Genomic DNA, 13,890 nt, shown 5'->3' on the forward strand with positions numbered 1-13,890 from the left:
GTCCATATTGTGTGACTGCACTGCACACTGGCACCTGTCCATGAGTTCACATTTAGGCCATAATACTTTACATTGAGATGACCTCATATACATAAGAAATGCTTTCCTTGGCATTGGAAAAGTTTTACCAATATAAAAAACATTATACAAACAGTAATATATCTTTTGTGCAGTTCTAGGTGTCCTGCCAACATGCTTTTCTCTTTCAGTGGTGGACTAAATTGAAAATGCTTTTTGGACCACAGGGTATTTTTTTGTTGACGCAAGTGGCCACTAAGACCAATTGGAAGCAAGGCTGAGTGGTTATCTGTTGAACACACCCATTGACTTAACATTCAAACCATTCAACAACAAAAAAAGATTACCATTTAGTCTATTTATTTTCAAAATATAGACTTTTAAACTTTTTTTCATGAAATGTTATAAATTATTGGTGAACCCTAACCGTAAGCTATCTGGCCCCACCCACCTGGTTTTGCTTTTGTTGTAGCTCAGTTTGTGCACACAATAGAAACCATTTGTTTTTGAGGGAGGCAGGCAGGCAGGCAGGCAGGCAGGCTGCTAGGTAAACAATGGTCCATGGCGTCCAGAAAAAGGTGTGTGAGTGAGGCTCCTGTCAGACCCATTTAAAAGCAGGCTGTCACTGGGCATGAGAACATAAGATCAAAGGGTGAAGTGGTTTTACTTTTTTCACTACACTCAAAAAAGAGTGATGTGAGTCTAACTATGATTTTTGAAGTTAAAAGAGAGAGGATGTGCCAAACAATTCTGCACCTGTTGATCTTGATGGCACTCAGCTGTCTTTCTTGGGCTGAAGATAAGACAGAGGTTGCTGTCTCCTGTCCAGGATACCAGACGGCCTTTAAAAGCTCCTGCTATGAGTCTGTAGATCTCAAGCACACTTTTTTCAGTGCTCAGGCTTGGTGCGAGCAAAAAGGTGGACACCTTGCATTTATTCCAGATGAAGACACTCAATATTTCTTTCAGAGATACCTGGACCCAGAGAAGGACATATGGCTTGGGGTAGCACCTTCTGCCTCGCCAAAACTGCTATTTTCTCCAACTGACAAAGGTAAGAAGGCAGAAATGTTCACTCAAGCATATACCTAATTGCTTCTATCCACAACTGAAGCAATACATATATTATAAATAAGCTTCTTTTTCTCCAAGTGACTTACTTCTTATACTAGTGAGTACTTTTGACTCCATATTCTGAATTCTGCATTGGCTTAAAATAAAGTACAGTGACATGTTCACTGGATAATGCAAGATGTCATCCAGTGTAACCGTGTGGATTATAGATGTTTTATTGTGTTTGGATAATAATAGAGGTCACTGTAAAGATAAGCAACATCAACCCTTTTCTACACAGGCAAGCCTAGTTAGAATGATACATTATAGGTTTGGGTCTTTATTGATAATGAATGTTTAATTTACTGCCCCAAGTAACTTCAATTAAAACACGTGTTAACATTGTATAATAATAATTGTTACTTGTACCCAAATAAAAAGAATCACCATACAGGTAATGTTGGGGGAAAGAAACCACAAAGGTCAATGTACTTACTGTCACATTTGCTTAAATGATATACTGAATATTTTATGTTCAGCAGTGGTTTGCTCCATCCTCAGGTCCTCTCTCTTGGCTGGATGGTTCACATATCATCTACTCAAATTGGATTAGCAGCCCGCAGCCAGGAGCAGCTTGTGGACACATACTGAAAAATTCAGGCCTCAGATGGAAAGCCACAAGAAACTGCAACCAAAATCTACACTTCATCTGTCAGTATGGTATGTTTTTCTGACTCAAACTCCGCAATACTGTAATACTGAATCACGGTGCGGATAATCATCATTTTGTATTGCTTTTGTAATCTTGTGCTGTAGAGTCTGGGAGATCCATTGTGTGTGAAGGTCGTAACACTACTTTGCAGTGTGGTTCTGGTCAAGTGTTAATGATAGATGGTGGCTTCTATGGTCGCAAGAACATTTACTACTGTCAATCCAAACCCTCTGCAATAACAACATCCACACATCAGTGTGGCTGGGTGGATGGTACAGATTCATTAAAAGGTAAAACACGGTCAAATACTTTTCTGTGTGCAATAAAAACATCAATTATTTCCTTAGTATTTAGCTGTTATTCTCTATGACATTTGATGTATGTATGAATATTATGCTATCACCTAATCCAGCAAGAGTTAAGTGATCTGAACTGTACAACAAGCACTCTTAGCTTCACAATGGGCTCTGAATTAATTGCCATACCTAACAGGGAAACAAAAAGAATAGGAAAACAAACCCTCTGTATGGATGAAAACTGTGATGAAATTCAATCCACTTTTAAAGTGATAACTAGATATCACAAAGCATATATTGTGTCACTACAGGCCTTTATTTGGAAATAATGATGATGACATAATGATGGCTTACATCTTCAGTAGAGTCAATATTGACTCATACATTTAAGTGGTGGCAAAAGCAGACTATATCATTTATACTTCCTTACTCAATTATCATGATCAGTGTCATGGTGCAATGCAGTCTATGGATAAGCTGAGGACACCTGACAGGTCAACAGTCTATCAAAAGCTAACACACACATAGACAGACAAAGGAATAATTGAGAATTTTAAATTGATCTGAACTGCATGTCCCTGAGCAGTGAAAGGAAACCCATTCAGTCGACATCCAGACTGGTCTGCTGCCTAATACTAATGTTGAATTTAAGAATCTCACATTGTTAAGTCCTAATACCACCCATATCCATCACATAATGTAGTAACACATCTTAACATTCATAACAGAGGAATCAGAAGAATAATTAGAGAATAAGTACTTTGTATAACAGTGAAGATGACAGGTGACTGTCGCTCAGGTGGCCAGGAAGCTTGCTGAGTAGTTGTGAAGTTGCTTATGTACCCGGTTCCTCCTGTTTACATGTCAAAGCATCCTTGATTAAGACTGTACATACGTAAACACTCCAGGCCTATGTGAGTGTGTGAATGTGAAGTGTTTTGCTTCATGCATGTTAGAAGTATTACACAAGTGTCCCCCTTTTATGATGAATATTAATTAATCCATGTGTGATTATTTGTAGGAGTGTTCATTGAGTAACATGTTGTTTACTCTCTAGAACTTGTGAACATGAATGTATAATTTGGCCTAGTTTAAAAGTTTATTTTTTATTTATTAAACGGTCAATGTCTGTATAATTGCTGTGTATTATCATCATCTTCTCTGTGTTTCTCAGCTCACTGCCACGGCCGTCAGGTCTGCCACATTGAAAACTTTGTGGACTCTTTTGGTGAACCCTGTCCTCAGCTGGGGAGTTACCTGTCTGTGGATTACCGCTGCAAAGATGGTCCGTCACAGTAATCATTTATAAGGTTCAATTGTGAATGTTTCAAACAGTACTCACAAATGTTTTTTCTTACATCCATCGCTTCAATCGAGGACAAGCAGCACTGAGAGCACTGAGATAAAGAACCACTGATTGTACTAAATGTCAGCACCAAAAGTCACCCGTGGCTTTATAGAGATGCACAAAAAAATGCCAACCTCTCTTTCAAAACACAAAGTTCTTTTTGTTGTGTATTATCACCATTATGATCTCAATAGCTAATTTAAATTATTCAAATTTGTGTCTTATGGATTTGAAAAAAGACATTGAAGTTTCCAGTTTGCATCCTGTGTATTTGATTAGCACAAATTGCTCAGTAGTTGCCTTCTTGTCTTCTCCCTATTTTTATGCTGACAATAGGTCAAATGAATATGAATATGCTAAAGGTGTGGCCTGTAAAGACAGACTCACAGGCCACACTCTGCTGTTCCTCTGTGGTTTGATTTACAGCCAGCAACTTACCCGTTTTGGTTCACCATCACCCCTTTAAGACAATGTTATTTCTAAACACATTTTCCGGGAAAAAGCTTTAAAACACACATTATAGGATACTTGACCAGCATTGAAAGGGAAAAAGTAAGTGTCAAAGGGGCTGGGGGGACAGCAGCTGTGGCTCAGGAGGTAGAGCAGGTCAATCCATTAATCGATAAAACCCCAAAATGCTCCCAATGGCTTTGCCAGCAGTGTGTGACTGGTTAGTTCCTCCTGATGGGCAGGTGTGCACCCTGCGTCACAGCTCCTGCCATCAGCATTTAAATGTGTGTGTCAATGGGTGAATGTGTCATGTAGTAAAAAAGCACTTTGAGTGGTTGGAGGCCTAGAAAGGTGCTATGTAAGTGCAGTCCATTTACCATTTATTACATGCAGGTGCACATAGTGGAGCTAATAGAAAAGGGCCAGACATTTTACTCCGGCATTAGTGGAGAAAGTGAATATTGGACTTTGATGGACAGAAACGCGACTCTAAATGAATGCTCATGTCGCTCTGTGTATTCTTGCTTGGTTTCTTGTGTTGCTTCGTTGCTGGCATGTGAAAACATTCCTGTGCCTTTCTGCTGTCTACTGCGATGATGAAGATTAATGCTTGTCTATTTGTTAGAGACCTGGTTGCTTACAGGCACTTTGCTACATCTCTGATCATTACCTCCCTCCAGGGCTCACACTGTCAGTGAGCACAGTGGCTGCTGTTTTCAGTGATGTCACCATCAGTGTGAAGTGGCTTTTACATTTGCCCAAAGGAAACATTAGCTGTACACTGAGTGCTGGGGACAGCCATGTCATTTATCTACAAGGTTCAGATGGGTGAGTAAAGGGTTACCTCATACCTCAACACAACAACAATCTCATGATGCAAGTTGTAAATGGTGCATGTGACCACTTAATGAGAATAGGACCAAGTATGAAGAATACAGTACATGAGACAAGCATCCAGCATGCACTATTGGCGCTCTTGTAGTGCATAGAGTCCGGATCTTTGCAGATATGGGTGGATAATTACATTCACGCCAACACTGATAAGTTTATGCAACACAGATGCGGAAATCATGACTTGGTTTTCATAGACAAACAGACTGTCCATGACTGAATTTAAAAATTTAAAGAAGCACTCAACTGATTATACACATTAAACAATCAGTCAAACAAGTGTCATTTTTAAACCATTCAAATTCCCAGTGTAATTCAAAGTGCCTAACAGAGACTGACAAGCTGATAATAAGGCAGTACATATAACAGGATGACAGATCAGTTTAGTCATCACAAGGAATAATACTGAGCCTATAAACAGAAATGATAATATCTTAAAATATAACAGTGACATTGCAGATTATGTAAAAAAAAAATACTTAAAACTAAACTTGCATACTGCTTTCATTTTTAAGCAGTCCTACTGAATAATAACTTTTCTCCTGTTGCCTTGATTAAATGATGAGGCATAATCATAAGCACAGTCAGTACATCATGCTTGGAGAGGCAACCAAATTAAGTGGTCAACCTTTCTTTTTTTTCTTTTTTTTTTTAATTGTTTTTCTGAAGAGATTCTTTTGGCCTGAACTGGCACGGTGTTGTTGGTGCAGTGACACTATTGGTTGGTGCAAAAAAGAAAGTAAAAAAGAGAGGTAATTAAAACATGTTTGCTGAAGCCATTTACATGGTTGCAATAATACAAGCTTTTTACAGTTTTAATTATACTGTATCTCATGGTGGTAATTGTCACATCATATTGCAAAGTGCAACAAATAGCAGTATTTACACTGTCATAAATAAAGCATAAAGCATTAGAAAAAAAGTCTGAAAGGAGGTCCTGATGCACAGCAATAATGAGCTCCTGTAAGCTGACATCTACCGTATAATATGCCCAATATTCAGTATAATAGACCAATCTGACACAGTTTGGACACACTTTCAAGACTTTTGACTTGTACTTTATGTGTGGGTATTTGTAGAAGCCTGGTGTCCTCTGCACATGATTTAATGGACGTAAACACCATGAACAGCTGTGCATTAATGGCCCTGAGCTCTACCACAGCACTTCTCAAATCAGAAGCTGTAGATTTCTCAACATATCTGTCTTGTCCTCCTCTTCATATGCTGCAGGGATTTCTTGAACAGGAGGATAATGGTTTCATACAACATAAATAGCTGTGGACAACAGATAAGCCTATTGTAGAGATCACCCAAACTAAGTTAGAGATAAACGTGACTTGATTTCTAGACGTTTTTACGTTTGACTCATTAAACAATTTTGCTTATGCTGATTTAAGTGCATTTAAATGGGTGATCAAAAAAGTTTAGTTATATTTTAAGCATTCCATTGCTGCGGCAAGTGTTGATATAACTCTGAGACATCTGTTCAAATGCTATGCTATTTTGTGCTGCTTCATTTGAATCAACCTCTGATCTGTGTGTTGCTCTATTGTCACTGTTCACTCTGTGCTGGGCAATAAAATACAGTTCACTGCTATTGTTATATGAACATTTAGACACTTAGACACACTTTATGACATGGTTACAAATTAGTTCACCTTTGATTAAAAATAAATTCATTTGGCTGTGAGCGCTATGTCCACCTCTTACTAAAAGCCCATTCATTCAAAATATATATCAGTTAGCTATTGCAAACAAATAATTATCATGAAGACAATTTCTAGAAACATTTTTACCAAAATGTTAGAGAGTCTTATCCTCCCCTAGCCTCTTAGTAGCACAGCATACGGGCATAATCAATAACCTATTTCAAGTTTAGCCTTGTTGTTATATTGTGCACATGTAATTAGAACTGGTTAAATAGACCACTTGAAGAAATTAGATACTGAGGACACATTTTGTTATATTATAAGATGAAGTGTTTGTTTCTAGATGTCAGTATTTATTTTGTTAGCTGTATTTATCTGGAGGCCAATGATAAACTTTGATAAAGGAATAGTTTGACATTTTTGTGAAATATGCTTATTTACTTTCTGCTGACAGATTAGAAGATTGATATAGAGCCAACAGCTGTTTAGCTTACAGGGGAAAACTGTTTCTAGGCCAGGCACAGCCACTTTCTGAAGTCTTGTTGACACACACACACAGACCTCATAAAACCCTAATGTGTTGTTTTCTAATCAAACTCTTGGCAAGAAAGCAAACAAATGTTTTCACAAAATTGTTGAACTATTCCTTTAAACTGTACTGAGGTTTATGATATTCATAAGCAAATGACACACAGTTTAATATATGTAATTAGTCCAACCTTTTCAGTCTTTTTATGCCTCTTTGTACATAACACCACAGCTCTAATGACAGGTCTACAGTCACATATTTGAATATAGGTCCAGTTTTTATGGTAAGCAAGCTTCTGATTGTACTTTTAAAGATGGATTAGTGTGTCAAAGACATATATAACCAATTGTTGTTTTTCTACAGAATCCAAAAGGCATAGTTACTGTAATTGCTTCTATATGTTCTTTTATGTAGGCTGGAGAGCAGCGTGGTGCACAAATATACCCATCCGAGTGCTTTCATTGTGGCAGCAGAATGCACCAGCGATGACCTACACATTACAGCTCAGAAAAAAATAACAATTCAAGAGCTTATCACAGAGTTCGGTGTCATCAAGTGCAATGCTGGAGACATGTCTTTCATGGCAACAGACTGCAAAGCCCTTTATGGAGAGCCATTTAAAATTCAAATTGAAGTAAAAGCAGGTAGGTACTTGTCAGTATGATTGTTCCTGAAGACTCAAAGAGGAGACGAATCAAGGAGTTCACTTCAGTGCTAGTTTAATATGAGCTCGGGTCATGCATGGGTCAAATGACAATGAACAAACAAGGAGCAGCTTATATAGTATTTCTGAGTTGCCAGCTGTTATACATTATTTAAGGGGTTATGTTAACAATATATGATCTGGGGCCTGGCCAAGTATTTTTGTCCAAATCTGTTAGCATGCTTTCTATCAAGCTTAGAGACTCTGAAACTCAGGCCTCTCTCTCACTAATTGATTGGCCATACTGTATGCTATATATGGAGGATAATTATAAAAAGCATACTAACAGTAAATATCATCTTGTCCACTTTTCTATCACTGCTGGAAAAAATCTGTTTTTTGTCTTAGTATATCATGCATTTTATTTTCTTGGATTTATATATGTGAATTTTAAAAGCCATTTTGTGATAGTGTATTTAATTTTTTCTTTTATTTCTGCAGGGACAAATGTGACCTACAGAATCCAGAGGGGTGATGTGTTGCTGTCCAGTGTATCTGTAGCGAAAGGAATTTTACCCCAGAATATCACAGTGACTCCAGGCATAGTAAAGCAGCTTGGGACTGGCTGCCACCGACTGATCCTTTATGCATCCAACATGGTCACATACCCTGAAGTATCCACAGAACTGCAGGTAAATTCAATTAGTAAATATGACCAGAAATATAATTCATCATCCATGTGGGGTTGTTATGTGTTTTGTTATGATTGTGCTAGTGGCACATGACATATAAGGTTTGTAGTTAGCATTTTGATCATCTGATTAAGGCATTGATTGAGGACTTTTCTAAATAGAGATTAAATTTGACCTTTGATTATAACATCAGTCAAGTAGAGGCGTGTACAGTATGCTAACAGCAGAGCACCCTTGTGAATTTATCTGAATCAACAACCTGTCAACCTGTCAACCCTCAACGTTAAAAAGTGTGAACTTTAATTGTGGTGTTTCCATTAGGCTGGTCAGTACTATATTTTTAAACACTGCAGAAATCATCCCTTACCTGTGTGTTGTTATGGTGCACTTTTCTTTAGTCCTTTGAGTAATGTGGTTTGTTCTGGGTTTTCACTGTGTGCTCCCTCCACACCTGACCTGCATCAGCTTCGTTAGCCCTGCCTTGCCCTCTGTCTTTTTCCCCAACCTTCACACCATCTTGTGTCAGTCTCGTCAGCCATGCCCTGTCTCCGCTGTCCTTTCAGTCTGTCACTCCTAGCTTGCAATTATGTCTTGTCACCTGTTCCCCATTCCCTCGTTCTGTCAGTATTTAAGCTTTGGTTTTCTGTTTAGTCTTTGACAACACTGACAAAGGATCCAACAGTCTTGTCAGTTTTATCAGCTTTGTGCTTTTGGTTTTGTTCTACATCATTTTTGGCTTTTGGTCTCTACATATGGGTCCATCTTCCTCTAGATCACTAGATCATAACCATTAATCAATGACTCACTAGCTTTTACATGTAAAGAATGGGATTCCTTGTTTTAAAGTGGAAACACATGAACTGAAACATAACTGCAGACCTGTAAACTCAAAAACCCAAATGACCAAACAAAGCAGTGTATTATCTGTTGTGATAAGTTTAACTGAGCAGTGATATGAAATGAAAATGTGTGTGTTTTTCTGTATTCTATGTGTTAATCTGTTTTCTTCAATGCTTCATACACTACAGGTGTGTGTGCTGGAGGATGTAGCTGGACTGCAGGCCTCTCTGTTGGCAGATAGGGGCGACTGTCTAGACTCTTCAGATATTACCGTTGGTGTTTCCCTTGAGCGAGGTGCACCTGTGCTGCTCTTCTTCTTACTGACTAGTAACAGCAGCTCATTCTTGGAGACCAGGGAAATGAATACAAGGAATGACATTTTTCATATTGAACGTCCAATTCAAGGTATGGAAAAGAGAGACTATTACAAATGGGTTAGGGTTACTTAGAAGAACCAATTTCTCTCCAAAAAGTGACCAAAGCATTTAATCCCATGCTAAACAACAGATCACTCAGATCAATAGATGACAATCTAGTTGAGTTCTATGAGAGGTTTTGGACCCTTACTGTATATCACCACTGTCCTCTAAAGTAAGTCTTAAATATACAAAATGATATAATTCCACCCACTACCTATATATCTCTAGTCCCCAAACCAGATAAAGACCACACTCCACAATACTATATTATTAAGCAACACTAACATGAAAATGATAAATTAAGCTTTATGACTGGGATTTGTCATTTCATCTCTAATGCACACAGTTCAAACTGGTATTATCAAAGGTAGCTGTAGGAATAAATCTACCTTTATTGTAAATTTGTACTCGTGAGATGAGGCACCACCTTCATTAATTAGGAGGAAGATAATTAAATCAAATTATTCAGTCTCAATTATTCAGTCTCAGAAGCTGCAAGCTCTTTGGATACATTGACTTTGAGTTCCCTGCTTTAGGAACAGGAACATTCACCGACAAACGTGTATGAAAGAAACATGTTTATAGCTAAATGTAAACAACAAATGTATAAATGGCATAGTAACACATAACTGTAGAATTAAACAGATGAATGTAATGAATAGTTTGAATGGATTAATTGGGTTTAGTCAATAGTGAACGATTGTAAATGTTAAACTACTGGGAAAATAGTGCAGTGTTAAGTTAAAACTAATTACAATTCTGTAGTGTTTTTAATGTAAGGCTTCAGAGGACTACCAACATCAACTCTTGATCACAGAGGCAGATGACTGACAGAATTCAGTCGTAGCATTGTCCTCAGCTGAACCCATGTGACTCAGCATTGTGATGCTCCACAGCGAACCACCAGGGATTCATTTGTTTTGTTGGGCATGCTGAGTGAAGAAAGAGATGGACAGCAGGTCCCTCAGTGGTATCACACTAGAGCTGCTGGTACAGAGTTGTAGGCGTATGTGGATAAATGGTAACAAATGTTAGTTGTGAGTCCTTGGATGAGTCTTGATCTTTCATCTTGAGTTTGACGAATAGAGATAACAATTAACTGACTAACTAATAGACTAAACTTTCCATACAAAAATAATATTTAAAAAGGAATTTCAATGGCTGGGCAAGACTACTTTAAAAGCTCCTAAGTATGAAAGAATGTTAAAGATAAAGCTTGCTGTCATGGAAGTCGAAATACTACACGTATCTGGGCGAAAAGACACAAACAAATGCAGGCTAAGACTTAAACATGAGAGACCTTGACGTAACCGACAGATAAATAAAATGGTGGAAGAATTCTGAGACGAGCTGTGTGTCTTCAGAGTCCAATCAGAGAATAAAGGTGCTGTGAGATGAATGCGTCTGTCAACAGGTAGTGGCATGTTTTGGGGATAGGCACGTTCTTTCATGCTCAAAGTACTGACATGTCTAGAATCCTTTGTCTAAGAGATTTGATTTTTCTTTGACTATCTAGGATTATTTTGGTTATTACTTGTAACACTAATGCATCTGTGTGTGTCACATAGAGAGGGAGGAGGAGACGGGGAGAAAAAGAAAACGATGGCACGATTGTTTTAATCCCATTACGTTCTTGATGAGATCTGAAACCTTTTTCCCTGAAAGTCTTTATCAGGGAAAGTTTTTGTTTCTTTGTGTTTGTATTCTTCCTAAGGTTCTTGATGCAAATGAATCAAGAGAACGAAAATTGCCCAGTCAGGTGTCATAAATACATTTCATGATACGGCAGGGGTCCCAGAGGTTGAGAGAGCCTCAGTGTGATAGTTGCGGAAAGTGTCAACTGACACCTTCCGATGGATGGGGTGAAAAAGGTCAGTTTATCCTGAGAGAGAATTTAGAAAAACAAAATTTAGAGTGACATTTCACGGAAAAGGTAAGAAGACCTCCCAGAAACTACAAGATGACTTTCGTACCTGATTCAATACAATAAAAACAGTAACTTCCCCAACAAGCCTCCATTTATCATCACATCCTTTGATGCTGAAAAAGTATATGTTAGGGCACACTGGTTCTTCCTCCTCATCTCTCTGATCCAAATTGGTAAAAACATTACACAACTCATCTACAGCATCTGTAATTACCAACAGTATTGCATTCCAGCTGCAAAGAGGTTCTCAGCAAGGAGTCCCATTATCTCCACTACAATTTTCAGTCTTTATTGAGCCTTCGCCAACATCCATCAGAAACTGTGACAGTGTTTCAGGTTACCAGAGTAAATATAATAGGGTCCTTACAGTAGCCTGGGTTGGTCTGCTTTATCCATGCTGGGTAAAATCAGCTTGTGATGAAATTCTTTTTGACTACAAGTTCACAGCAGGTGGTAACCATGATGATCTATGGTAAGCTGCACTGCTGTGGTCCTGTTGGCTCATTGTTTTCAGCTCTGTTACGGACCCCTTACCAACATATTTAAAAGGACGCTCAAACACCAGGGGTCTAAATGAAACCAACGTTTATTTAAGTAAAACAGTAGAACTCAAAGTATCAACAAAAAGAGGATGGAGATCCCAGCTGAAATAAACAAAAGGAGGGGGAAATCACTGGGCAACAGCGCCCCTACAGGCCCACACGTAACAAGCTCTCAGTAAATACAGATTGTTAGGATCATTCTGCAGTGCACATTGTATCAGTTCAGCTCTGTGACACAGTGCAGTCTGCTAGCAGGAGGCTAACAGAAAACAGTGCATACATGGCCAGAGCCTCGTACTGCATCCAGTTTGGTGGGGAAATCCACAGCTGTGTTAATGTCCGTTACCGTTACCTCTAAGTTGGTGTTGTGTTGTAGCATCAGAAATTGACATTAAATAATTATAGGTATTTTTCTCATGTTTCAGCTTATTTAGTCATATGAGCTGATGATTATTTTGTTTTCATGAGTGAATGTTTTACTACAGGGTCTTTACATGTGAGACTCCGAGCATGGAACGTCTTCTCCTCTTTGGAAGTGGATGTGGATATGTTGGCTGCCTGTAACAAACATGATTATTTGTTGATGAGACCGGTAATTTTTTTTTCCATTTACTTTTAATTTCGAGTAATATTAGAAATGTGGGGTGTCCTGCTATATTTTAATATATTTATATACAGTAGCTATATGTTAATTAAATCCTTTTGTTTTTTTTAATTTTCAGAGAGAACAACATGTTAGAGTTGTCAGAGGAGCTCCACTCACACTCATTGCAACACCTTCAGATACAATAAATTCCAAAAATACACCTATCACACTTTCAATGCCTGCAGAATCCTATCCAACTTCTGAGAACGCTCAAGGTCGGTGGGAGTGCAGTAAGTATCTACTCAATTCTTTATTATATGTTGTGTTTTTTTATGTGTTGATTTTCAAAACATGCAGTACAAGTAGTTTGTTAAGCTCTTTCTTGTTAGCCGATTGTTCATCAGCCATCCAATAACACTCTCCTCAGTTACTCTTGCTAAGCATGTCAAGCTTTACATTTTCTATAAGATATAAGATAATGGTTGCAGATTTACCACTTGAAATTTTCACTGATTTCTGGAATTTAGGTCTTTGATTTCAGACAGAGATAAACAAAATCACCCTCTCATTTCTAGTCAGCAACTGTCAATTTTGTCAGCTGAAATAACATTTGTCCCCCAGCAGACTTTATCTGAAGCTATAGTTAGCCAGCTAAATACACTCATGCTAGTTCCATTAGTTGTTTGAAAATGCTCTCTCCAATAGACTTTTTTGAACCTGTACAGCTGACCGCTTTGAAACTTTGAGCTTGGTAAATGCAATTGTGCAAAAATACCAAGGCTAAAGCTGCATGTCCGTGGCAAGTAACACAAGGAAATACAATACAGATTTGTTTTTGAGTTGTATATTCAAAAAAGACAGTTGAGATGTAGAGCTTGTTTAGTATAAAAAAGATCTACTGTATCATCAGTATTGTAATTAATTATTTTACCTTAGTAACCATTTATCTCTCATTCATTAATTCATTGACTTAAAATGTAAAAAAGACTTAAAGGAGCAGTGTTTAGACACAGCAAACCATCAGCATTGAAAATACAGGTCACTAAATCACAAATGAATGCAACTGACAACTGTATGGCAGTTATTCAGATAACAGACAACAAGCAGGATAAAACCTGCATCAATATGTCCAGTAAACTAAAACATGCAATACAGCTAGGACAATAGAACGTAAATATCTTATTCATAATGATTGCACATCAGCACTGACATTATGTCGCGCTAATCCTTTGGTCATATCGCAGGGAAATTTTTATCTGTAACTGGCTGACCAGGGCCTGTAGGACACAATTCAT

General features: G+C 38.0%; 1 protein-coding gene across 1 annotated transcript in view; it reads left to right on the forward strand.

Moving 5' to 3' along the window:
• The first annotated feature begins 786 nt into the window (after positions 1–786).
• Positions 787–13,890, forward strand: part of LOC128368332 (polycystic kidney disease protein 1-like 2) — a 41,608-nt gene continuing 28,504 nt past the window's right edge. The window contains 9 exon segments of the mRNA XM_053329122.1: positions 787–1,072; positions 1,633–1,791; positions 1,888–2,055; positions 3,254–3,364; positions 4,558–4,705; positions 7,361–7,590; positions 8,091–8,281; positions 9,310–9,393; positions 12,732–12,870. Of these exon segments, the coding sequence (XP_053185097.1) occupies positions 787–1,072; positions 1,633–1,791; positions 1,888–2,055; positions 3,254–3,364; positions 4,558–4,705; positions 7,361–7,590; positions 8,091–8,281; positions 9,310–9,393; positions 12,732–12,870 (1,516 nt within the window).

Source organism: Scomber japonicus, chromosome 11 (assembly GCF_027409825.1).
Source record: "Scomber japonicus isolate fScoJap1 chromosome 11, fScoJap1.pri, whole genome shotgun sequence".
Classification (NCBI taxonomy): Eukaryota; Metazoa; Chordata; class Actinopteri; order Scombriformes; family Scombridae; genus Scomber; species Scomber japonicus.